This window comes from Schistocerca americana, chromosome X, assembly GCF_021461395.2.
Source record: "Schistocerca americana isolate TAMUIC-IGC-003095 chromosome X, iqSchAmer2.1, whole genome shotgun sequence".
NCBI classification, from domain to species: domain Eukaryota; kingdom Metazoa; phylum Arthropoda; class Insecta; order Orthoptera; family Acrididae; genus Schistocerca; species Schistocerca americana.
In genome coordinates this window covers 353,526,691-353,553,971 of record NC_060130.1, presented here as the reverse complement: position 1 = coordinate 353,553,971, position 27,281 = coordinate 353,526,691, and the positions used below count along the sequence as shown (strand labels likewise).

Genomic DNA, 27,281 nt, shown 5'->3' with positions numbered 1-27,281 from the left:
ATTGCATCCACTTGCTGTGCATAGTCGTCTTGGAATCTGTGGCTCGATTTTGGTAACCAAAAACCCGGTTTTTGGGTTGTTCCTCGACAACGGATAAAGATTTTTGAAACAGAAAGTTGGCACTTCTGCATAAAGTCCTAAAGATAGAGAACATAACGTTAAAATTTGAGCGACTTGCTAGGGTTATTTATTATTTAGATTTCGTCTCACACCAGATTTTACGTGCGTATTTTACGTGTACGTGTATGGTAAGTTTGAACCTCTGTATCTCGGAAATGGATAAAGATATCAATAAAATTTTCAGGATTGTTAGAAATAGGGATCGTAGGAATATATCGTAAAAATTTCAGCCATTTGCTTTGCATAGCCGTCTTGGAATTCGCGGCTCACTTTTGATACGGAAAAACGATAAAAAATTCTTTTTTAGTGTTTTCTGAGAAACCGCCCATGAAATAATGGTGCCTCCATAAGCCCCTTTATGCTCACCGTAGACCTGCCCAAACAGGATGAAGTGTGTAATGCCACATTTTGATCCTTTACTGTCGTACAGTGACACTAAGACGAGCCTTCTGTTGGGTATACAAATAGTCCCCAGCCCAAGGGCTATCCAAAATACTTGACTGTTCCTCTCTAACACCAACAGAACTCGAGGTATGGGTCCCTGAAGAATCCAGCTTTTTATGCGCGGCTTTTTGGAACAAATTAGATAGCACATGCTGTCACATGCGTACCGATAGTGCCCCAAGGACTAAATTTGACAGTAATCACACAAAACTTATTGTATTTCAGACGATTGACAGGTATCCACTCAATGTTATTCTTAGGTAGATCACTTTGATACCCGAGTTTCACCATGATTCAGAGTCCCATTAAACCGGAGGTCCCATTTAACTGACTGTTTAAGTCCATTCAAAGGTCAAAGGAAAACAATGGCATATCACCTCCAATAGGACCTTGCCTAGTAAAACACTGTGGTGTTCAAAACAACCTGCTGGATGATTACAGCTATACTTACTTTACTGTTTTGTATCCAAATGGTAAGTACCTTTCTATATTAAACGGTATGTGCAATAATATTAATACAAGTGTGTCTACCACCATATTGATTTAACGAACTGAAATTACATCATTTTCATAATTATATCCAGTGTATCCATGGACTTAGTCACAAGAAAACTTTTTATTCATACACCAATAATGTTACGCTTTTCGCTTAAAATTAAAAATCTGAAATAGAAAAAAATTGAGAAAATCCTTTTGGATAGGAACAAAACTAGCCAGGAAAAAATTTCCATATTAATACTCCCCAATGTCAAGAAATATAAACAAATCATTGCATTTCCCATCACGCTCGGCAGTACTAAAACAGCAGTTTAACAGAATCAGAGACAATCATTTTTAGAAATGCGCGATATTTCGTACAAATTATAAAAATGGATGTGCGTATGTATGTACACTATGTGATCAAAAGTATCCGGGCACCTGGCTGAAAATGACTTACAAGTTCGTGGCGCACTCCATCGGTAATGCTGGTATTCAGTATCGTGTTGGCCCACCCTTAACCTTGATGACAGCTTCCACTCTCGCAGGCATACGTTCAACCAGGTGCTGGAAGGTTTCCTGGGGAATGGCAACCCATTCTTCACGGAGTGCTGCACTGAGGAGAGGTATCGATGTCGGTCGGTGAGGCCTGGCACGAAGTCGGCGTTCCAAAACGTCTCAAAGGTGCTCTATAGGATTCAAGTCAGGACTCTGTACACGCCAGTACATTACAGGGATGTTATTGTCGTGTAACCACTCCGCCACAGGCCGTGTATTATGAACAGGTGCTCGATCGTGCTGAAAGATTGAATCGCAATCCCCGAAATGCTCTTCAACAGTGGGAAGCAAGAAAGTGCTTACAACATCAATGTAGGCCTGTGGTGTGAAAGTGCCACGCAAAACAACAAGGGGTGCAAGCCCCCTCCATGAAAAACACGACCACACCATAACACCCCGCCTCCGAATTTTACTGTTGGCACTACACACGCTGACAGATGAAGTTCACCTGGCATTCGCCATACCCACACCCTGCCGTCAGATCGCCTCATTGAGTATCGTGATTCGTCACTCCACGCAACGTTTTTCCACTGTTCAGTCGTCCAATGTTTACGCTCCTTACATCAAACGAGGCGTCGTTTGGTATTTACCAGCGTGATGTGTGGCTTATGAGCAGCCACTCGACCATGAAACCCAAGTTTTCTCACCTCCCGCCTAACTGTCGTAGTACTTGCAGTGGATCCTGACGCAGTTTGGAATTCCTGTGTGATGGTCTGGATAGATGTCTGCCTATCACACATTACGACCCTCTTCAACTGTCGGCGGTCTCTATCAGTAAACAGACGAGGTCGGCTTAAACGCTTTTGTGCTGCACGTGTCCCTTCACGCTTCCGCTTCACTATTACATCGGAAACAGTGGACCTGGGGATGTTTAGGAGTGTGCAGATTTTGGGTTCAGACGTTTGACACAAGTGACACCCAATCACCCGATCACGTCCGAAGTCCGTGAGTTCCGCGGAACGCCTCATTATGCTCTCTCACGATGTCTGAGGACTACTGAGGTCGCTGATATGGAGTACATGGCAGCAGATGGCAGCAAAATGCACCCGATATGAAAAACGTATGTTTTTGGGGGTAACCGGATACTTTTGATCACATCATCCACTCTTTATCTTCTTAATTATACTGTGCAAGCGATCGGTAGCATATTGTAATGTGGCTGATATCGAGAACTATCGCGTAAATGGTATGATATTCTGGCAAACCATATGAAAATACACATGGTTTTGTAATCCCAGAGTCTGGACATGCTTGAAGAAAACATGGTAGCATGCAAGCAAGCAAGTCAGGGCTGGAAATAGCAACGCCTTTGTGCTGAGGGAAACCAGCCCAGCCTTTTTACACCAGTTTGGAGAGAGACTGGTCTGCTGAGGGCGCTCTGATCGCGTATCTTAAGCCTACTACTATCAACATATGCATCACCACAATTATTCTAAACATTGCTTATATAAAAGTTTTTGCATCCTTTTAATGTTAGTTCTCTGTACCACAGATTTGATCCTAAGAAGCTGTTCAAGCGAAACATGTAATCTGGAGCAATAACAAAAAGAATATTGCGACCAAGTCAAGACTGTACTATTGAGCCAAACATGGTCGCAGACCTGCTGAACAACCTTTTGTCATTGGGCACCAAGCTGGGAGGGGCGCCAGAGACACCCAAAATGAAAATTTCTGTACAGTGCGTGTGACTTATGACATCCTGGGCGACTCGAAATAATGTTCTAGAACTTGTTACGCTACTTCATTTTCATTCTTCCTCAATTTGCAAATTTTTATCAACAAATCTGAAGCACACGGGTATTTGTTCCTTCACTGATATTCCGGATGTTCCATCTGCAACGAGAGAAAATTATTGTGCTCCCTTAATAGATTTCAAAATATTTTGCTATACATCGCTGGATAAGAAAGAGACAATTGCATTCAATATTTCGTGAGAAACTCACTCGTACGTAATTTGCTGCAGCCAAGATTTCAACTCAGGAGCATTTTCTCTTCCAGGCAGCAGTAACTGGTGAATATTAATTTGATGCTTCATGCCTGTGATCCCAAATTACTATCCCTTGATTGTTAAAAATAGGAGGGACGTTATAGTCTTTAAAACTGCTTTGCGTACATTTTTCATATCTTGCCAGAGCAGTCACGGACGAACTATGAAGTGTACATTTTTCGTGACACTGAAACGTCCAGCAGCCTTTTGCCTCTAGAAAAATCCATTTCGAACAAATGCGTTACATGAATCCCCATCTGCAGAAGTAGCAGTTTCCGACGTAAGCGCTATACTGGAATCAATAGCGTTTTTACGCACATTACATAACACTTTGTCCAGTTCATTGTTGTAATAAAGCCAAGGAAATGTTTTTCTCTCTCTTTCATGTCATGACCTGCATGACGATTACTTGGCACTTGGCACTTGCAGAATGGCAAGGGACGGTGTGTTCCTTCATTTCCTTGGCATAAACAAATTTGAAACAAACAGTTATGTGTTAGCTGTTAGAAATTTTAACTTACATCCCAATTTTTTAATTGCTTATTATTTTTTGATAATGGCAAGTGAGAAATAATTATTTTAGTTTGTTTTTATAAAATTAAAAATCTTGTGAGCGCGGCGCACCCACAAGATTATTTATGTGGGTGCTCGAGCCTCGGAGCACACATGTAGTTGGCACACATAACAATCGTCAACTACGACAATGAAAAGTCGCCGTTACTCAGTGTTGCTCAAGGTATTCCCCAAGAATCAGGGCTTGTCTTTTGCTATTTATAATATTTGTAAATAACCAACTATATAACATGTCACGTAAAAAATGTAACTACGAAACGAAAAGTTATAATATTTGCGAACAACCTAATATAAAATATAACACGTAAAAATGTAACTACAAAACGAAAAGTGCCTTAAGTTATCAAATACCTTTTATAATGCTAATGAATTAGCTATTAATTATCAAAATACTGTGACCATTATGTGCATTTTATTCAATGTTGACATTCAGAGTACATCTCCTGCATACATTGGTGTGTAACTGTATTCGAAATTAACAGCCATACGGAATATGAATGTATAAAGCTGTCACGTGTTTTTCATTTGTTGAATAAACCACACACTGTTTCTGAAAACTGTTGCGTAGTTCCTATTATGCTTTATTTCACTATCATCTAAGATAAGACATTCATTTGTGGGGTAATTCTTCTGGGGCACTTCAGTAACTAAAATATTTTATAGGCCTCATTTCAGACAGTCAAATTTATTAACAATCCCATCTATCTCCATAAACAGTTGGATCTTACAAGAACAAGGAAACTATAATAGGTGTAGTCTAAGACATTAGACAGCCTGTACATCAATATATCGTTATCTATATGATAAAGCATAATCTTTTACCATCCTCTTGAATGCAACGTGATAGTTAAAAGGTAAGTGTGTGTCGTGCCTTGAGTATAACTGTTTTGTGCAGGCGACTGTGTGTGTCACTGATGACAATCAGTGAGAGAAATGAAATGGTGAAACCCGCTATCAGCACATAACCTCTCCAGCCCTCGAACAGCGTCAACGGAAATGAACTAAACGTCTCTATCTGGCAGTGTATCATTGTATTGATGAAGATATTTGATAATGTTCTCACTCCATAAAACAGAGCAGAGAGGTTTAGAATTTACCACAGGCAGTTGGTGTGGTGTCTGATGACAGGAGGTATACACTACCACCTCAGCTTTCATCACCGACAATATACTGGATTACTGGAGATATAAATTTCTTAAATTACAAACATTCTAACCATTTGCCACGAGCTAGAAAGCCACCACGCGATAGTGTTAATGTTGTGAGTTACATTTGTGAAAAAAGTCATTTCAGACGACTAAAGCTAGTAATTTCATTCTAAATGACCATAAAATTCCACGAGAGCTACACAAAATACTCAATGTAGAAATAATAAACTACAGCATCCCAAATATGAGAGTTACTCGAAGACACCTTATGCTACAGAACCCAGTACGTTGTCCTCGATGGTGAGTGTTCATCAGTGGCAAGGGTAGTGTCGGGAGAGCCCAGGGAAGTGTGGTAGGATCGCTCTTATTCACCACATACGTTGATGATCTGAAGGACAGGGTGAGCAACAGTCTGTGATTGCTTGCTGACGACTCTTTGGTGTATGGGAAGGTGTGGTTGTTGAGTGACTTAGGAGGATATAAGATGACTTAGATAAAATTGATAGTTGATGAACTGAATCGCAGCTCGCTCTAAATACAGAAAAATATAAGTTAATATATTTGAGTAAGATAAGCAATCCCACAAAATTCGAATACAGCATTGATAGAGTGCTGCTTCACGAAGTCATGTTTCTTAAATATCTAGGCGCAACTATTACAAAGCGATTTGAAATGTAATGAGCATATAATGGCGGTAGTACGGAAGTCGAATGGTCGACTTTGGTTTATTACGAAAATTTTAGATAAGTGAAGCTCACCTGTAAAGGAGACCACATGCAGTACACTAGTGTGACCTAGTCTTGTGTAGTGTTCAAGTTTTTGGTATCCCCACCAGGTCGAATTAAAGGAAGACATCGAAACAATTCAGCAAACCACTAGATTTGTTACCAGTTGGTTCGATGAATACACAAGTATTATAAATATGCTTTTTGACCTTAGATAGAAATCACTGGGGAAAGGTGATATTCTTTTGGTGAAACACTGTTGAGAAAATTCAGAGAACAGGCATTTGAAGCTGACTGCAGAACGATTCTACTGCCATAAAAACACATTTCACTTAAGGACTATGAAGATAAAATAAGAGAAAATTGAGCTTGTATAGAGACATAAAGACAGTTTTTTCTTCCCTCGCTCCTTTTGTGAGTTGAACAGGAAAGGAAATGAATAATAGTGGTTTAAGTGGCTTGCAGACTATGCATATAGATGTAGATGTAGATATTGCTAACAACAGGTAGAGAAATTGGGGATTGTCAAAGCTGAGGTATTAATTTGGTTTCGCACTTATTCTGATTTTAACTCAACACCTGACCCTGGCTAGAGTCCCGATAATGGGTATACTGAAGATCGCCCCTGTTGCCTGGGGGATAGGTGTATGAGGAAAGTGGAAACAGTAAGTTGGCTGGACACTTGTCAGGTAGGTGGAACAACTATTCTCCTGTGGAAGATGTTTACATGGTATTAATTTTGGCCTCTGATATTTCTCTCATTGTCTCTCACCTGCAAACAATACAGGAAGTTTCTCTGATCAGGTGCATATGAGGACTAGCCATTTTAATAATCATCTCAAAGTCTTTGGCAATTAATGTTTTGGCCTTTGTTTTACCATGCTAACTGCCACAAGCATTGTAATGATGTTCCATGACCAGGCCAGTCCAAGCACACAGAATTAGGCGCGAATCTTTGCTCTGGCCATTGACAGACTCATAACAGCCAAAGTGTTAAAATTGTGTAAAAGGAAACAAAAATACATAAAAAGAAAACGTATTCAGAAACTTGATAAAATCGCAAAAGAACAAAATCCAACACTTCTCTGCATACTTTAACCCAAACTGGGAATGGACATTTGTTGTAGCAATCTGGAATGTTGGAATAGCCAAAATATTGGAGAAAAATATTCTTGCGTTTTGTGTAATACTTGCTGTGATATTAAAATACTTTTATGTGCATAAAAGTGACTGAAATATGAATTACTATAAACTGCTTTCATTTTTGCTTAAACGCCTGTTTTTTTTTTTTTTTCTTTTATGAAATTTGCACGATCAAATATCTGAGCTATCAGCTTTTGTCCATTTCCTTGAAGAGATATGTCCAACTGTTCTAAAACACCAGTAGTTAAGACTTCTGGGGTGAGGGGCTGTGGTCGTTGACTGACCTCGGAAGATGTTGCCCGCAGTTGGCAACGAAACGTCAGGAAGAAGTAGTTTTACAGATCGATCACGGCCTCTCAGCCCAGAAGTTTTAACTAATGAAGACGCCGGCCATAAAAGCTCACACGTTATGGTGTTCTAAAAATGTTTAAATATGCCATCTGCAGTTTGATTTTCTGGAACAAAGAACCCTCAAAAACACTCAAATATTTCTCCATTCACTACGTACTATAGAGCAAGGGCCATTTGCATGTGATGCTACATAAATTCCGAAGAGTCTCAGAAAAATTCACAAGTAGCAGAAACCAACATCTTAACTGTTTAAACACAACTGAATGACACAGCCTCTTACTGACTGAATTCTTGCCACAGCCTGACTAATAACGTAATAACTTTACTGATGACACAGAACTGAGTGAGTGCTTGCTCATACTAAATACAGCTTATGTGTGACACCTGCTGCATATAAAGATGAACGTAGTACAGAAATTATAAAATGATGGAATACTCATTAATTACATCTTGAACAATTACATGGAAACCATAGAAAGTGTAGAACGTAGATTCACATTAGATACAGATATTATTTTGATTAACTACTGACTAATTGATGTTAAATTAATGCAAAAAATAGTTATTTTTTATTAGGTGTGTTTGGATATACAAAACCCCACTGAGAAGTTTCTGGACTGTTAAATTTTGTAACTAAATATTTTGTTAATCAACATGGTATTTTAGAAAAAAATCATGGCTGCAACATTTGACAAGATCTCATTTTAAGACTTGAACATTTGGAATATGACAACTTTGATTATTGTAATAATAATTTTTTGAATAAAAATTTTTAAAAAATGGAAGATGTTCATTGCAAAGTGGAGAATGGGGGATATCAGTTAAAGTATGTCAGTTTGACAACAGTGAATTATTAATAATGTTGAATTTGAACTTCATATGGTTTTTATGAATCATAAATTCAGAATATTTGATCAAAGAAAAGAAATTATTTATTCTATTCTAATCAACAGTATGTAAGCTACACCATGGATAATAAAGTCTAGTGGAACACAGTGTGGATAAGTACTTAGCAATTTTAAGTGCTCATGGTATGTGCATTATGTGTACTGGTATAATACAAAACAGATGAAAAAATATTATTTAAGGGTTGGAATTATAGAAAGTGGATGTATTCTGCATTGCTACACCTCAATTGGAGAAAAATTCTAAGTGTGAACTAAGCTCAGAACTGTGAAAAAAGAGTAAAGTAAAATTAACATAGTTTCATAATACAGAGTAAATACTTTGCTAGTGCTGGTGTAGGATTGATTCTTTGGGATGAAATTCAATAGTACTGAGGGAGGATCTTTGGTTAGCAACCAAATAAATAAGATCGTCTTTGCTAATTTTCTAAAGTTAATTTGAGATAAACACGGAAACAACTCGAACTACACTTTTCCTTTTTAGTGTGTGAGGTATTTTGATGATTAAGGTCACAAGTTTTGCGAAAGTTTTGATAGCTGTTGGTGGAAGAGACATGGACAGTGGACCATTTGAGAAGGAACGAGGTGCTCTGATGTTGTGGGTTTCAGGGGACAGAAGCTCTCTTGAGTTTGAGTATGGGGGTTGACCAAATGTCAAGACTGGCGTCAAAGCTTATGCTGGAGCAAAATGAATACAAGAGAGAGAAAAGAATGGTGATCCCAACTCATCAACATCAAAATACAAACGAGATATCGAACCATCATTCAACCCAGTTATTACTGATATTTATTCCTTAACAAACAGAGAAGTTCCATTTCCCAATCAGGCATAATGGCTCCGCCATCGGAGATTAATTCAATCAGAGCACAAGAGTTGAGGGAAGCACAAATCACTAAGAGAGAAATTCCGAGTCTTCAAAATGCATCTGCTACCTATGATCAAAAGAAAACCAACAGACATCAGGCTGACGCTGCTGGTCCTTTCTGTGTGTTTGTCAAGCGAATCAGTGGTAACGTTGGGAAATACCATCCCATGGCTTTGGGGAAATTATTATTTACCTCAGACACCGTACTTAAAAATACAGTCGCCAATCTCAAGGCTGTTGGGAAGAATTTAATCCACATTAATTTCACTACAAGGGAAACTGCCAATAAATTTGTAAAAAACAATTCTCTAGGTAAAAAAAGGAAATAGGAAAGGTGGCTTATGTGCCATATCACAGAACTCACTGCCACGGAGTTGTAAGAAATGCAGATGCTAATCTGTCAGAGCTGGATCTCAAGGGAGCCATTCAGTCTTCGATCCCCATGACTCATTTACACAGAATGTTCAAAAGAATAAATAACTTGGGTACAGTAAGTAACAGGCCCCAGCAAACATGTTATCATGTTGTCATCACAGGTGTGACCATAACATATTACAATCAATGGTGTGTGATGTTCTTTTAGGCCATACATTCCTCTAGTTAGACAATGCTTGTCTAAGATACCGTCATTTAAGTAATCAGTGCCAATGAGAGATAGGTTGTAATAAATGTGGAGGTAACCATGACAAGTCAATATGCTCAAGTGGAACTACATGCTGTATAAACTGCGTAGGCAACTGGAATTCAAGAGCCAAAACTTGCCAAAGTACCGAAAACAGCAAGACATTAAAAAAGTTTCAGCTATCCCCAACCTTTTTTTCAAAGAAGCTGAAGAATATGTTAATTGCAGATCATACGCTGCAGTAACAGGAAACCAAGATAAAAGTAAACTGCGTTAGGAGAAGGAATTTCCCACAAAATAGACAGCACATATTCACAATCATCCACTCTAACAGACCTAAGCCTGCAAAACCTTCTCTGACTCCCCCCCCCCCCATCTTTACCAACATAAATTTACCTGAGTCCCACATTGTAGAGAATCCTTATGCTCTGCGTCATCATGCTGGTGCTCCCCAGCTACCAGACACATGTGGAAAACTTCTAGGAGGGGAGGATAATAACTCTGCATTGATTGATAAGCTAGTATCTGGAATATTATATTTAATAACTGAGTTAACCTCTTCCAAGACAGACAATGTAGAGCAGGCAGACATTTACAATATGGTTTCCTCAATTTTATCCAAGAAATAAAATGTAGTTCAGAACCAAAAACTAGCAACTTCTCAACTCATGGTGGCCCTTAATGTATTACAATGGAATTCTAGGTTAGCAATTTCGAACAGGGAAGTACTGGAAAAAGAAGTAGATAAACAAAATATCTCCATGGTGGCTCTATCTGAAACAAGGTTCAAACCACAAGCGCCAGTTAATTTCAAAAGACATAATTTAGTAAGGTCAGACAGACCAGACGGTAAAGGAGGAGCGGTATTATTAATTAAGAACACCATTAGTTATAACGTGATACACTTAAACTTTCAAGAAGAAGGTACAGAAATACAAACATTTGGTGGTTCTTCTGTATTGTGTCCATATATAAATGCTGTCAATGATCCAGAAGGTTGTCGCCTCTTCAACTGAGGAACTAGATTCGGTCTTTTTGAATGATGGCTCCCCAAGAATGTTACCTTCCCCTTGTAGACGACCATCTGCAGTGGACATGAGTCTTATGTCGCCAGACTTCCACAAAATTTCTAAGTGAGAGACCTCGAGGTATTCAATGGGATCAGACCATTACCCCATTAAAGTAGTACTGGTCTTCGACATCTCTGACCCAAAAAGCATTCTTAGTGCAACAGCGAATTGGAAACAGGGATAAGCACAGTAGTAAGCTCGTAATAGGCATAGCCCATGACGTAACAAGTATATTTTTCTCCTGTTGATTACAGCTCATATGTGTATTTTATACAGTGAATCTGTGGACCAGGTGGCGAAGGACACTGCAATCTCTGGAACCTTCTTAAATATTCAGTTACCTTATTCGGACCTTCTGTATCACATAAAAATGAAAATGTGAAAAAATGTAAATATTAAAATGGATACAACCCCACTTACCAAGATTATCTTGGTTTCCCAATACGTCTGTACACAGAAGAGCGATCTCTGTAATTACAAGAATGAGGTTCAGTCATGGAAGCTTACCTGATCATTTATTCCCCCTTCATTTTAGGACTTTGGACACCTGTGATTGCAAAGTCTCAAATATGGGGGACGTTAATCATCTGATTTTTGCTTTCCTAAAATATGGTCGACATAGAGAAAAATTCCTCTCTGGGCTGGGACAACTTCAGATTCCATCCCTTTCAGTTATTGATACCATACTAATAAGCAAAAATCGTACGGTGCTTTCGCAAGATTCATTTTAAGGAGTGGTATAAAAAGTTGACCAACGGTATATATATACAGTGTAATGACCACTTTTCCTGCAGAATCAATAATAAGTGAAGTTTATTTTTTAAAGTGTCTGTGTTTACTAAAATGCTGTATGGAAGATAGGCTTGTATCATAGTTATTGCACCTGTCCATGGCTAAGGAGTGTTATACTGCTGAAAGCAAATATAATAAAATAGTGCAGAGATTCACTATACATATATATTTGTACATGAATAAGTCTTTCACATAGCACTGTTGAAAGTTACTAAGACTACACATGGTAGGGGATATTTTAAATTGTCTTTCTCTTAGACCAAGACTGCAGTTAATAATTTATGTGATTCTTTTGAAACAGACAGTTGATTTGTGCACTGTAACATATAATCTGGCAATTAATTTTGAAGGAATTTCCTAAAAATGTAAATAGTGACGATGTGAAAAAGATGTAGTACATTAAATACATTTTCTTCTAGGTATCTCCTGTGACGCTGGTTACTATTTTGACTTGGGGGATTTAAAATGCCGTATGTGTAGACCTGGTACCTTTTCCCTTGGTGGTGGTGTGCTCTTTGACCAATGGAATGAACTTCCTGTGGGTTTCTTTACACAAGTTGAGTCATTTAGATCTTCATTCACTTCAAATGGCAGATATAATGTTGAAGTTAACTGCAGCAGGTAAGTTATAATTGCTTCTTACGTTACAGTTAAATTTTAACTTTTGTTTATTATGGACTCATTTTTCTAACAGTAAAATGTCATTCATCCACATGTCACAGCCCCCAACTCTGAAGTGCTTTCTTCCTGTGACATTCTATCTATCAAGTACAAGGTGCTCTCACATCCCTAATGTTATTCAGTCTGTATATTGAGTAGACTGTAAAGTGTAATTCTGTCAGAGATGGCAAAGGACTTGGAAAATCCATTGAATGAAATGGATAGTGTCTTGAGAAGAGGTAATACAATGTACATCAGCAAAAGTAAAACAGGGGTAATTGAGTCTAGTTGAATGAAGTCAGGTAACTTTAGGAAATTAGATTGGTAAATTAAACAGTAAAAATAATAGACAAGTTTTGTTATTTGACCAACAAAATGATTGACAATAGCAGATGTAAATGAGATATAAGATGCAGAGTGACAATGTTTTGTGAAGAAGAGAAATATTTTAAAATCAAATATAAATTTGAGTGATAGGAAGTTTTTTCTGATAAAAAAGTTTCCGTTTGAGGGCATTGCTGCACTGTATATGCAACATAACAGCTCTTTGATTCAGATACTTAAGCACTAAAGTGCAGGCAAGGGATTAGTGTGGCATTTGTCTCTTTCAAACGTGCATGCAGTAAATGCTGAAGCGTGGATTGTGGTGATGTTATTACGTATTATGTCCAAACAGGACAAACATGCTTGTTTGCTGAAGGACAAACACTGCCAGACACCTATCAGAGAATGAAGAATGTGTACAGGGCAGCACGTATGTCAATAACCACCATTGTGGAATTATGTGCCAAGCTCTACAGTAAAGAAAGCTCCTGCTTCATAATAATAATAATAGTAATTTTATTGTCATTCGGCCTTTACAGCAATAGACAATGTCAGGCATATAATAACTGTTAACTCAAAGAAAATAAGAGGCATGTTATTAATACTACAAAATTATATTACATTTGAAATAATAATTTATGTCATAGAATGGGTGAGCAACTAGCCATTCGCATAGTCTTTGTTTGAATGCTTGTTCAGGTAGTTCCTGTACATATTGTGGAAGTTTAATAAATAATTTGTGCCACATCAGTTCATATCTGTTAAGTGACTTTGACAGTCTGTGGTAAGGAGTATAAATGCATCTGCTCCTTCTCGTATTGTAGAAATGTATATTTTCTCTATGTTTTGCTTCCAGTAACTCTTTTTTGTGAGGAGTAAAACATAGCAAATATATAGGTTTATTACAGTCATGAATTTTTGTTCACAGAACAATTGTTTGCAGTGTGCTTTATATGGAGAACCAGTAATTATCCTAATGGTTGTCTTTTTTAGTATTAGGTCACACACTGAACTCGAGTTCCCCCATACAATGATATCATATGTTAGGATACTGTGGAAAAATGCAAAATATGATATTCTAACTTAGTTTTGAGGTACACAGTCCATAAGTCGCCATAGCAAATACATCACTCTAGACAATTTACCAATAATATATTGTACATGTGGAACCCAGGAAAATTTTTCATCTATATATACCCCTAAAAACTTAACACAACTAGGATCATCTGATGGAGGCTTGTCTTTTAGACTAAAAACCATCTGCTGCATTTTGTTATCATTCAGTAGGAAGCCATTTGCTTTAAACCAATAGGATGCTTGACCCATTGTCTCTGCAACACAAGCTTTAAGGCTATTGAAATCATTACTACAATGGAGGAAAGTTGTATCATCTGCATATAGTACTGTCATGGACTCGATGAATGATGGCGGGTCATTAATCATTATTAGGAACATAAAAAGCCACAGTACAGGTCCCTGTGGTGCAACTATTTTAACTAATTCAATACTGGACTTTTCTTTACCTACACAAACAGCTTGCTTGCGATCCTGTAGGTATGATTTTAATAGTTTAAGGCCATTACCTCAAATGCCATACTATTCCATTTTTTAGGAGTATTTTGTGCTCTACACAGTCAGAAACCTTACTTAGATCACAAAAGGTGACTTGAGCAAATCCTTTCTGCTCAAACACTTGATTTATGTGTTTGACTTACTTAGTGTATAGTATTAACAGTTGACAAGTTTATCCTAAAACCGTACTGTGATTCGCTAATTATTCCTGCATTTTCAAAGTACATGGATAACTGTTGGTATATTACACATTCAGAGAGAGCTGGGACTATGGAAATTGGTCTGTAACTTGAAGGTGAGTCAACATCTCCTTTTTTATATATCGGGACTATCCCACGCACTTCTAGCTCATCAGGAAAATATCCCTCATATATACAATTATTTATGCAGGATGTTAAAGGATACGCAATGCAATCCATTACTTTTTCTAGAATGTTACAAGAAATGTCATATATGTCTACAGTCTTAGATGATTTCCGTTGTTTAACTATTTTTAGGGTGAGACTAGGTGGGACCTAAGAGAAGGTAAACATACTTACATTTACTATTGGTTTAAAGACTTTTTTGAAAGAATCTCAGATGAGCTAATGACAGGTTTGGTGATAGCATTTCTTACTTCTTGTACTAATTTAATGACGAAATCATTGAATTTTTGAGGACATATACCGATTTTTTTATTTCTTTCATCTTTAGTAACACTATTTATTAGTTTCCATGCAGCTTTGTATTTATTTGTGGAATTCTCAATACTGCTGAAGTTGTGTGCTTTTTTGGCTTCCATGATGGCTTTTTTTGTACTTATTCCTACACTGAACATAAGCTGATCTGGAATGGTTTTTCAGAAGTGTTAGTTGTGCAGTATACCATGGGTTTTGTTTGTTTATGCCCTTGGCTTTGGAGCTCGTGTCAATTATTTTGCATTTCTTTATCAGAATGCTGTCATAAAATTGTACCAAAAATGCTTTGAAAAACCTTTCAAATACTAGTTTCTTTATCGGAATGCTGTCATAAAATTGTACCAAAAATGCTTTGAAAAACCTTTCAAATACTAGTTTTGTTGACATATCTTTACATAGACTATAATTTATGTCACCAGACCATTGGCCAAACCAGTTTTACAAAACCTGTGAATTTTATCATTTGTGACCGATCTAGTGATTACCATTTTTGGGATAGGCTTATCAATGTTACTCTTATCAGCACAGAACCTACATATGTAATTTAATGATACAGAATCATGATCTGAGAATGGGAATACTGTCACATCACATGATTCTTCTGTAGTATTGAAACTGACAAAGATATTGTCAAGACATGCTTCATCTTTTGTGGGTCTATTATTGATAAAGTGCAGATTGTCCTGTCTTAGGAGATTGTTGAGCTCAGTGTCACTGTGTTTGGCTGTTGTTACATCAAAATCTGCATTCAAATCTCCGCCTATTACAATGTCATAACGTAACCATTTTGTCTTTCTAAACACATCTAACAGCATGTCCAGTTTTTCTAATGTTCTCCTTAGATGATCTGTATAAGGCTATAATCACTAACTTAAAATTGTCACTAACTATACCAGTGGCTTCAAAATTCTGTTCATCACACAAATACTTTAGATCCAACCTATTGATGGAGTGACTGAGTGACTGGTTAGTATGCAATGCCACACCACCTCTTTTATGCATTTTTCTACAGTAACCATTAGCTATTTTATACTTATCAAATTTGATAGCTGTAAGTTCACTCTCTGTTGCCCAGTATTCACTCAGACAAAAAATATCAAATTTGTTCTCTAGTCCAAAATTATTTACAATAAATTCTTTGTCTTCTACTCCTTGAAAGTTCAGGTAGCAAATTTTGAGATCAGAATTGTTATTGTCTTTAAAATGAACAGTTTGGTTAGGCACTATAATATCTTTTACACTACCTATTATATGGGCTTCTTCATCTTGCTGTGTTCCACTAAAAATCATATATACGGAGAGGGGGCAATGTTTTCCACTTACCCACAACACTTTATATTTCTTCTTCTGCTGTAGTTCTCTTCCCTTCTTTTGGCAGGGATGTCGTTATTGTTGCTGGTGTAACTTCTGCTGCGGTTTGTGGAGGTGCTTCTAGAGCTGATACATTTTCTACTACTGTTTCTGATGATGCCAATGGCAACAACGATGGTTCCCATTCTGATGCTGATGTAGGCATAATTTCCTCTAGAGATGCAGCCAGAGATGTTTCTTCCTCATGTGCTGTTGGTTCATTCTCCATTTGTTTTGTCATTGAACCTATTGCAGGTAGTGCAGGTTTTTTGTGCATGTCTACCCCTACCACTTTTATTGCTTGGGGAATTTCTTTGGCCAGCAATTTCTTGCCTACCGGTAGCTGATTTCTATGCAGTCCATGTCTTGTAAAATGCTCTCTGACAGAGCTGGTTGCCTCAGTGAAGACTGTGTGCACAAAAGTGCTGCAGACTTTCTGAGTTTTCGGTTTGTTGCAATGATTTCACTATTTACACATGAGTTTTCAATTAAGTCATGTCGGTGAGGAATGCTTACAACAAATACATTCGCTTATGACATTTTTTCTGGTGATTCTTTCAGTGCTTTTAGAGCAAGGCTACTCTCATTTTTATACACATCGTTGTCTCCTCGGATTACGACACAGTTCACACCACCTTTTGCTGCAGTTTCACAATTTTTCAGAACTTCTCATAAAGGAGCTCCAGGTTTTCTAATTCCAGTGGCTTTATAGTCTGACTGGATATCGGAAATGATTCTATCTAGTCCCTTACCATGACTCGTTGATAGAACGTAAATTTCTTCATTTTCCTTCACTGTTTGTTTTTCTGTCTTCCATTCCTTCTTGTCACGTTTTGTGCTAACACATGTTTATGTTTAACAGAACATAGCGGTAGCGAGTTGCCACAAGCACTTTGTTGGTCGATAGACGTGTATGAGCAGTTTCCTGCAGCACTGAGATTTTTTTCGTAGCTTTTGACTGTCTGAATTTAACGCCCCGTATCTGTTCATTAGTGTAATATGATAAACGTTCGTATTTAACATACGGAGGGAGCATTTCTTAGGCGTAATAAACACATATTCCCATGTGTTGTATGTCAACATACTGAATCAAACTTTTCAGCATTTCAGCATATTGTCTGGTTTTAGTTAAGTCGTTTCGGAGTTCTTTCCTCACACTTACTTCGAGTCTTGCATTACACGTTTCTGAGGCAGCTTCAGGACCGTTGCCCTCAGTTCCGCAATCACACGAATATTTACTAAAGGCTGGTCCACACGCAACGATCTGTCTGCGCAAATGTCTGCGCACATCACATGTGCGCTGACAGATCGTTGCGTGTGGACAGAAGATTTGCACCAACCTGAGGTGTGTGCAAACCTGGAAGTTGGAGTTGGAGGTTTGAGCGAAACCTCTCAAATCTGTGGGTTCAAACAACATCTGCGCAGACAAGTTGGATCGTGTGGACAGGAGATCGCCGCAAATCTGGCGCGAAACAGCTGTTTTCTCAGTCTAGTGTTTGTATTTGTGCGCACAGAGCATTAAAATGGCTGATACTCGTCAATGTTCTCGAGAGTTTGTAAGTGAATTCATTGAAATATACAGAAACTACCCACGTTTGTGGAAGATTAAAAGTAAAGAATATAGTGACCGAGACAAAAAGACAGCAGCATACAACGCTCTAATTGAAAAACTGCGGGCAGTTGACGCCTTGGCAAGCAGAGAAACGGTAATAAAAAATAATTTCGTTGCGAACTGGCGAAATTATTTGCGGATGGATGTCGAAACTTATAATTATCTCTTAAAGCTTGTAACCCCTCATATTATGAGAAAAAATACTTGTATGAGAAGGGCAATTTCTCCTCATGAATGGCTGGCGGTAACATTAAGATTCCTAGCAACAGGAAGGAGCTACAAGGATTTGGAATTTTCATCTGCAATATCGAAACAAGCATTGAGTGAAATAATACCCAACAGATGTGAAGCTATTTACGCTTTCCTGAAGGATGAGTTCATGAAGGCAAGTCAAGTAAATTAAGACTGTCAGCGAATTGTTTACCTAAAAGAGTTATCCAAAGTTCAGAAATCTAGAAGATCTGGTGTAGGAGTAGATCAAGTATACCAGCCAACGTTATGGTATTTTGATCTGCTTGTCTTTCTTAGTGATCAAGAAACGCCAAGACCAAGCAGGAGTACAACTGAAGATGAAATTGGAGTGCCAATGTGCGAGGAAATGGAACACGAGGTAACGTAAATCAAAACTGGTTCGCCCTGCAACTCTCGCAGTAAATTTACGTAAGAAAACTGCTTTCACTTTAGCAGCCACTGTCTACACCATTTTGACCGCTTTCTCTGTTTCCTGCGGTTGGTCTGAATGTTTTTTGCAACACAAGTTGCGACCACAGACCACAACAGAACTTCCTCCATTTCTATATTTCAAAATAACTGAATTAAATTTTGACGTTTACGGGGAGCGTAGTCGCTTGCCACTGATATTTCATTTCTACACCGACAGATGGCGGGCGAGTAGTAGATTGGGGTTTGTGTCGTGTGAACACACCACATTTGCAGCGATCTTTTGCATGTACAGACATCTGCGCCGATGTCTGCGCAGACAGATCGTGGCGTGTGGACCGGGCTTAAGATTTGTGCCCATGAAGCAACATGAATGATATCATTTAATTGTCTCTACATCTTCTGACACCTTTTATCATTTTTTTCACATAGTAGACTATTTACTGATGGTAATTTACTGATATTTACCAAGTGATTTACCAGTACGTCCCTATGCGCCGCCATCTTGGACATAACCAATCTAATGCACGTCCCCATATTGCAAATGTCGTAATGCAGAAGTTACACCAACTCAAGTGGAAGACACTCAAGCGCCAACCCTATAGTCCTGATCCTTCCCCAGGCAATTATCACGCCTTCAGTGCCTTAAAAAAGGTCTTGAAGTGTTGACAATTCCTGTCAGATGAGGATGTGCATCAGCCAGTTACTGACTTCTTCATGCAGCAGGTCATGGTGTTTTTCCAAATGGGTATCTTCAACCTGGTACATCAGTTGGATAGTTGCCTCAGTGCTCATGTTGACTTTGCCTGATTGGCATACTGATTCTGGACTGTATGGCCTTCAAATGGAAACTGTTTGATTGCCCCTTGAATGTAGCCTGTGTAGGTAAGATAGTTTCTGTGTTATGTTGCAGCATGTGGGTGTAGAGAGAGGTAACAGGAGGAGGATTTGGCATCTAAAGCTTTGTTTTTTATCTCAGAAAACTCGTGCAATCCTTCCACAAATAACACACAAAAGTTTGAAAATTCATACAACTTTCTTATGGAATTCTTTACAAACAGTTACATTCATCTTCTTAACATTGCCATAAGTTATGTCTGTCATGTAGATAAAAACAAATCTGTATTTTGCAACTAAATGATTATTTTATGCTCATGGATAGAAATAAAATAAATATATAGTTGCAAAAGATGGATTTGTTCTTACAACATGGTGAACATAATTGAAGTAGCAGCTGAGGGAGAGTGGCTGCAAATATTAAAAATATCATCATATATAGTCTCCATACACCTGCTTACAAAGAATTAAAACATATTTTTGCTGAATTAGGCGCTAAATGCATGCTGTACAGCACAGGAATTGGTGGCTGTTTTTGTTGTAACAAATTTTCTGTTTTTGGGTACAGGGCTAAAATGTAAGTATAATTTGGTCTGAGAATTCCACACACTAAGACCATGACTCTCTGTGACAAGATACAGCAAATAAAACTAAAGGGCAAGTGATGTATTTTTCATATTGTTTAATTGTTGCTAATTGTATGTTTATTATACGATCATGAAAAGTAGTTGAAGAATGACCTTTTTTACAGGTTTGGATGGCAACCAAAAGGTGAATTTATTGCTTCACTTGGAGGGCCATGTGCAGCTACTCTAACCTACACAGTTCACCTTGTGAAACCAGGAAACATGACATATATCTACCAGTACTCTGATAAAGATGTGATATTTGATTTTGAGGTAAATAACTTTCAACTTAAAGCTGTATCATGAACCACAATATTTGCATGAAAAAATTATCCACAGATGAAGACAACTGTAGAACTCGAGCTTAAAAAAGTTAACAGAAAATATTCATCAGAACAGTTTCGAAGGTAGGAAACCACAACCATCTAGAATTGTGCCTCTGTTAGATGAAGCAAATGGTTGAAAATGCACATGTAATACATAGAATATACAGTCGAATGGCTGCACAGAAGAGTTATGATTGAAATAAATATATACTTATACAAGTTTTACGTTCTTTGATATATGCTACTTATTCACTGTAATGGCAGTCTAAAACTGAAACTGATCGTAATAAAGTACACAACTGTGCAGTTTCATATCATCAGTTATTTCATCCATAAGCTATTAAGAACCTACACTCCTGGAAATGGAAAAAAGAACACATTGACACCGGTGTGTCAGACCCACCATACTTGCTCCGGACACTGCGAGAGGGCTGTACAAGCAATGATCACACGCACGGCACAGCGGACACACCAGGAACCGCGGTGTTGGCCATCAAATGGCGCTAGCTGCGCAGCATTTGTGCACCGCCGCCGTCAGTGTCAGCCAGTTTGCCATGGCATACGGAGCTCCATCGCAGTCTTTAACACTGGTAGCATGCCGCGACAGCGTGGACGTGAACCGTATGTGCAGTTGACGGACTTTGAGCGAGGGCGTATAGTGGGCATGCGGGAGGCCGGGTGGACGTACCGCCGAATTGCTCAACACGTGGGGCGTGAGGTCTCCACAGTACATCGATGTTGTCGCCAGTGGTCGGCGGAAGGTGCACGTGCCCGTCGACCTGGGACCGGACCGCAGCGACGCACGGATGCACGCCAAGACCGTAGGATCCTACGCAGTGCCGTAGGGGACCGCACCGCCACTTCCCAGCAAATTAGGGACACTGTTGCTCCTGGGGTATCGGCGAGGACCATTCTCAACCGTCTCCATGAAGCTGGGCTACGGTCCCGCACACCGTTAGGCCGTCTTCCGCTCACGCCCCAACATCGTACAGCCCGCCTCCAGTGGTGTCGCGACAGGCGTGAATGGAGGGACGAATGGAGACGTGTCGTCTTCAGCGATGAGAGTCGCTTCTGCGTTGGTGGCAATGATGGTCGTATGCGTGTTTGGCGCCGTGCAGGTGAGCGCCACAATCAGGACTGCATACGACCGAGGCACACAGGGCCAACACCCGGCATCATGGTGTGGGGAGCGATCTCCTACACTGGCCGTACACCACTGGTGATTGTCGAGGGGACACTGAATAGTGCACGGTACATCCAAACCGTCATCGAACCCATCGTTCTACAATTCCTAGACCGGCAAGGGAACTTGCTGTTCCAACAGGACAATGCATGTCCGCATGTATCCCGTGCCACCCAACGTGCTCTAGAAGGTGTAAGTCAACTACCCTGGCCAGCAAGATCTCCGGATCTGTCCCCCATTGAGCATGTTTGGGACTGGATGAAGCGTCGTCTCACGCGGTCTGCACGTCCAGCACGAACGCTGGTCCAACTGAGGCGCCAGGTGGAAATGGCATGGCAAGCCGTTCCACAGGACTACATCCAGCATCTCTACGATCGTCTCCATGGGAGAATAGCAGCCTGCATTGCTGCGAAAGGTGGATATACACTGTACTAGTGCCGACATTGTGCATGCTCTGTTGCCTGTATCTATGTGCCTTTGGTTCTGTCAGTGTGATCATGTGATGTATCTGACCCCAGGAATGTGTCAATAAAGTTTCCCCTTCCTGGGACAATGAATTCACGGTGTTCTTATTTCAATTTCCAGGAGTGTATGTGACAAATTAGCCACAACTATGGTTCTGTCTGTCTGCAGCAGCAATATTTCAGCAAATCTACCTACAAAATTCTCACTTTCCATTTCATTTTGGTGGGAATGCAAGACATCACATCTGTATTTTAAAAACTCAGAAAGTTTAAATGAGAGGTAAAATCAGAATTTCTGATGTTTGATCCAGAAGCTTAATGATTTAGGGGAAAAATTAACGACTTGTTTCAATGATTTTAAGTAAGTTATGAATGTTTTCTTAATTTGACCGCTTTGCTGCTGCCCTTAAGAAAGCACAAAATCACGTTTTTGCAGAACTCAATAAATCACAAAAAACCTACACTAAGCAAATTCACTTCAGTCTAACTTCATACCTCATAAAAGCGAAGGAAATGTTATTAGATTACAATTCTGGTGTTGACTACCCAGTAAACAATGATTTTCCACCAGCATTCCATCTTTAATGCTTCATAGAAAAAATTATGTTTGATATAATGATAGCTGTGGAAGGATTTGAAGAACTGGAACTGGAAAAAATTTTAAAAGTTAATATATATCTGTTCTACAGTATATATTCACTGGTTTCTCGGTTTCAGCAAGTAAAAAACGAATGATAGAACGTTGTTCACCTAATGTTAACATTTCAAGTGGGAATGTATTTTTGAGGTTATAAACAAAACAATCTTGGTACATCAGCTGATCAGGGCTCATCCCAATGATGCCAATTTACAGCCATAAAAGTACCAAACTTGCCCTACTAATGGTTTTTTTTCCCGGACCAATTTGTCTCTTTAATTATTGAATGACCCTCGTAGTCACCTCAGACTTTTTGCAGGTAATGGAGTTGTGAATAATGAAGTAAATGAATTACTATCTGAAGAATCTGCATAAATATTCAGTCAGATGATAAGATTTCAAAGTGGTGCAAAGACTGATAACTTGCTTTCAATGTTCAGAAATGTAAAATTGTGCATTTCACAAAATGAAAAAAGTAGTATCCTATGACTATTATATCAATGAGTCACTTCTGGAATTGGCAAACTCATACAAATACTTAGGTGTAACACTTTGTATTGATGTGAAATGGAGTGATCACATGAGCTCCATTGTGGGTAAAGCAGGTGGTAGACTTTGGTTTATTGGTAGAACACTGGAGAAGTGGTCAGTCTACAAAGGAGATTGCTTGTAAGTCACTCACACGACCAGTTCTATAATATTGCTCAAGTGTGTGGAGCCCCTACCAAATAGGTTTAACAGGAGATATGGAACATATACAGAGAAGGGCTGCATGATCGGTCACAGGTTTGTTTGATCCATGGAGGAGTGTCACTCCATGAAGGAACTGAACTGAAAAGCTCATGAAGACAGACATAAACTATGCCAAGAAAGTTTATTAACAGTGTTTCAAGAACCAGCTTTAAATGGTGACTCTATAATATACTAGAATCCCCTATGTATCACTCACTTAGGGATCATGAGGCTAAAACTAGAATAATTATTGCAAGCACAGAGGCATTCACACAATTATTCTTCCCATGCTTCATATGCAAATGGAACAGGAAGGAACCCTAATAAGTGGTACAATGGGATGAGCCCTCTGCTGTGCACCTCATGGTGGTTTTGCAGGATACAGATGTAGATGTAGATACACACAAACACAAAACTACACTCCTACAGTAGTAAGAGTAGCTACAGCACCTATCCAATGTTCAGTGCAACCGTTGTATGATAGGTGTTGCTGTTACTCATTCTATTGTTTGAAAAAAACACAAAACTATTCGGTATATTATTGAAATGTTTTCTATTTAGAACAGTAGTTCATTTCAAGTAACAGTTATTCAGTGCAAAAGGAATGATTGTTTAACTAAGCATCTTTGCACTGTTGTGAGTGCAAAAGTTGAAAATCAGTTGAAGTGTGGTTATGATTCTGAGACTTAAGTAATTTATTAAATGTATAACGTGGCATGTCTGTTAACTTTTTACTTATTCATAAATCTTAATAGTAACTAAAATAAAGAGTAGCAGTACAAATAAACAGTATTTTTATTTTAATTCATCCCATGTAGGCACAAAATGACCAGTGCCAATCAGTTGGTGACTCCAAAGAGTATCGATGGCCATCGTCCACAAGAGAAGGGGAATGGAAACAGCAAACTATCCAATTAAAAACTGGACAAAATGTCCTGCAGTGGAAAACCATTGGAATGGACATCCATCATGGGAAACCGGTATTGATTAAATCGATCGAAATCAGTGGTCAGTATGAAGCATTACTGATTTATTAATGCTTGAAATATCAGTAATACACTACTAGTATAACTTCCACAATTTCTGACTTCTCTTGTATTATTGTGAGTGCATCATGAATTGATTTTCACAGAACCTGACATTTTGATTTTATATGATGATAATACTGTATATTCTAGTATTTCAACAACTTTAATATTTGCACATTCAGCTTACTGAAAACAGATAACCTAAGACAATAACTACAAACAGACATTACATTAGTATAAGCAGCAAAGTAAGAAAGACGACAAGATCTTGATATTTTGGAATCAAGGTATTAGTATTTGACAAGTAAACATATGAAAAAGACATGAATACAAATAAAATGTGATAAAGGGAATGTGTACCATTCATAACTTTAGATTAACACGTGGTTGGCTTACTTGTGAGACACAAAGATGTGCCAGACCCAGATGTAATCTGTTTGCTGAATTATTAACCATTTGTCTCATATTCTGCCATCCTTAATTTTGGTTTTAGAGGGTTTTTTCATGTGTGTGTAACTAAATGTGCAGCTGATTCTTCATCTTCACATCCAGAATTCAACACACCACCAACTAAAATACAAACACATGCAGAACAAAGTTTTCACAGTCTACGCACAGATTGCGTGCAGTGTTTCTTCCATTAGGGTAAATAACCACTGGTGGTATGGGGAGACAGTGAGAAGGACATTCTGACACAGAATTAAAGTAAAATTATGGTCAAATCTTTGGTGGGTATTAGAACAGTATTCGTGGATCCTGAAACAGACAGAATGAACAAGGAAAAAAAAACAACTTAGGATTAAAGTGGAAAGACAAAACTTGCAGAGCAATAAGATGCAAATAAAGAGAATGTAACAGACAAGATTGAAACAACAGAGTAATTAATTTTGTTTTTATGTTACTGACTGATAAAAGATAAGCAGGTACATAGTTAGCCAAGATAAAAGAAAAACTTACTTGGTGGTGTAGCTAGTATGTTCCTAAGGGTATTTCACCAATTAAATCAATTAAATTGTAAGAAATAAAAGAATGAAAACAATTAAAATAATTTGAATTGTTTCATAAATACACTGTTTTGATTTACAGGAGTTGCGTTTACATCATCATGCACACCATGCCGTGCAGGGACATACAGCCCAAGTGGTGCTCGTTCCTGTCTTGAATGTCCTGAAAATCACTACTCTACAAGTGAAGCAAGTACTTGCACACCATGTAATAACATAACTGAATATGCACCCAGAATGTCCTCTTCATGCCTTCGAAGGCAGCCATGTACACATAAAGATTATTATGAAACAAGGACTCCTTGTGATGCAAATAATCAGGTATGTGTAAAGTCTCTTTTGAAAAATTATCAAAATAGTTGAGAAATCTATTCCTTGTTATACAGTGATTAAAACAACTTTTAGAATGAAAGCTGGGCATGAAGGAAAGTTATGCACCCAGAAATCAATCATATTTATTGAAATGAGTGGAAGTTGTGCACTCATTACAAGCAATACAAAACATGATGCTCAGACATAATTGTTTATAATGTTGTGTTTATAAATTGAGACTACTTCTCACTTCCATAGACCATGTTACATCAACAAGATGCATTCCACTCACAATACGTAATGCCAGATGTGGGGTCACCAATTACACAAGACCCAGGTTGTAGTGATTATTTAAATTTTTGATAGAGCAGTGCCTTGCTGTTACTGAAATATATTTCCTGTGGTTGTGAGGAAGGACAACTACTCACGTTTAATGAAGTGATTAGTGGTGTATGGGCATGTTTTAAGTAAGGATGATAGACTCAGCTTTCAACCCATACTCTTCCTCAGAACAAGAAGATTATAAACACGTGCATTCACTCACTTGTGCACACAGTTCTGATACATTTCATGTCTGAGTCACTGCTGTAAAAGACAACAGTTGAGAAAACTGTATTGGCTTAGATGATTATTTTAATCATATGCCTACACTTATGGCCTTTATTTACTGAGACAATCATTATAATCAGATCCGTACACATATTTGAGTTTGCAGCATTATGTTTTAGTATGAGTATCTTTAAGGATCCAGGAGAGTGGCATGTTTCACATCCTTTTTACATGTTCTTGTAACTGAATTCTGTATACATATGCATTACATTCTGAGTAGAGCCAACTTCAAGGGCTTGTGTAGGGAAAGAGTAAAATTGATTTTTAGATGCGTTGTACAATCTGAAATCACTAAAATGATGGGCATATTTAATGTAACAAATCATAGCAGTGTAACTGATTTGCTGAGTGTAAAAACAACACTTCATCCCTGAATGTTACTGCAGCTATCCTTTGACAGGCAGCAATCCAATGAATGAATATAGACCAAAGGTGACTCATGAATGAGTGATGTTTTGGATAGCAATCTTCTTTTCTGTCTGAACAACAGAAAATACAGGATGGAGTGTAACAATATTATGAGAAGGAAAGTTGCTACTCGCCATAAGGCGGGGATGCTGAGTCACGGATAGGCACCACAAAAAGACTCTCAAAATTAAAGCTTTCACCCATTAAGGCTGTTATCAACACTTTTTCTGTTTGTTAATATCCGTTAGCTGTTAAACTAACACAAATGTCTATTAACCAGTTATGGTAAAGTATTATTAATTTAGCAGCTGTGATGTTAATAACAGTAGAAATTATTGAAACTTCCTGTCAGATTAATCTGCCAGGAGGTTTCATATCATCTACATCTACATCTACATTTATACTCCGCAAGCCACCCAACGGTGTGTGGCGGAGGGCACTTTACGTGCCATTGTCATTACCTTCCTTTCCTGTTCCAG

The 27,281-nt window shown here is 38.4% G+C and overlaps 1 protein-coding gene across 1 annotated transcript in view; it reads left to right on the top strand.

The window, feature by feature from the left end:
- The window catches only part of LOC124556568 (endosome/lysosome-associated apoptosis and autophagy regulator family member 2-like), a 240,393-nt gene that overhangs the window by 109,905 nt on the left and 103,207 nt on the right, over nt 1–27,281 (top strand). Inside the window, exons 3-6 of the mRNA XM_047130523.1 lie at nt 12,201–12,402; nt 20,225–20,372; nt 24,260–24,449; nt 25,556–25,794. Coding sequence (XP_046986479.1) covers nt 12,201–12,402; nt 20,225–20,372; nt 24,260–24,449; nt 25,556–25,794 — 779 coding nt within the window. The remainder of the gene's footprint in view (nt 1–12,200; nt 12,403–20,224; nt 20,373–24,259; nt 24,450–25,555; nt 25,795–27,281) is intronic.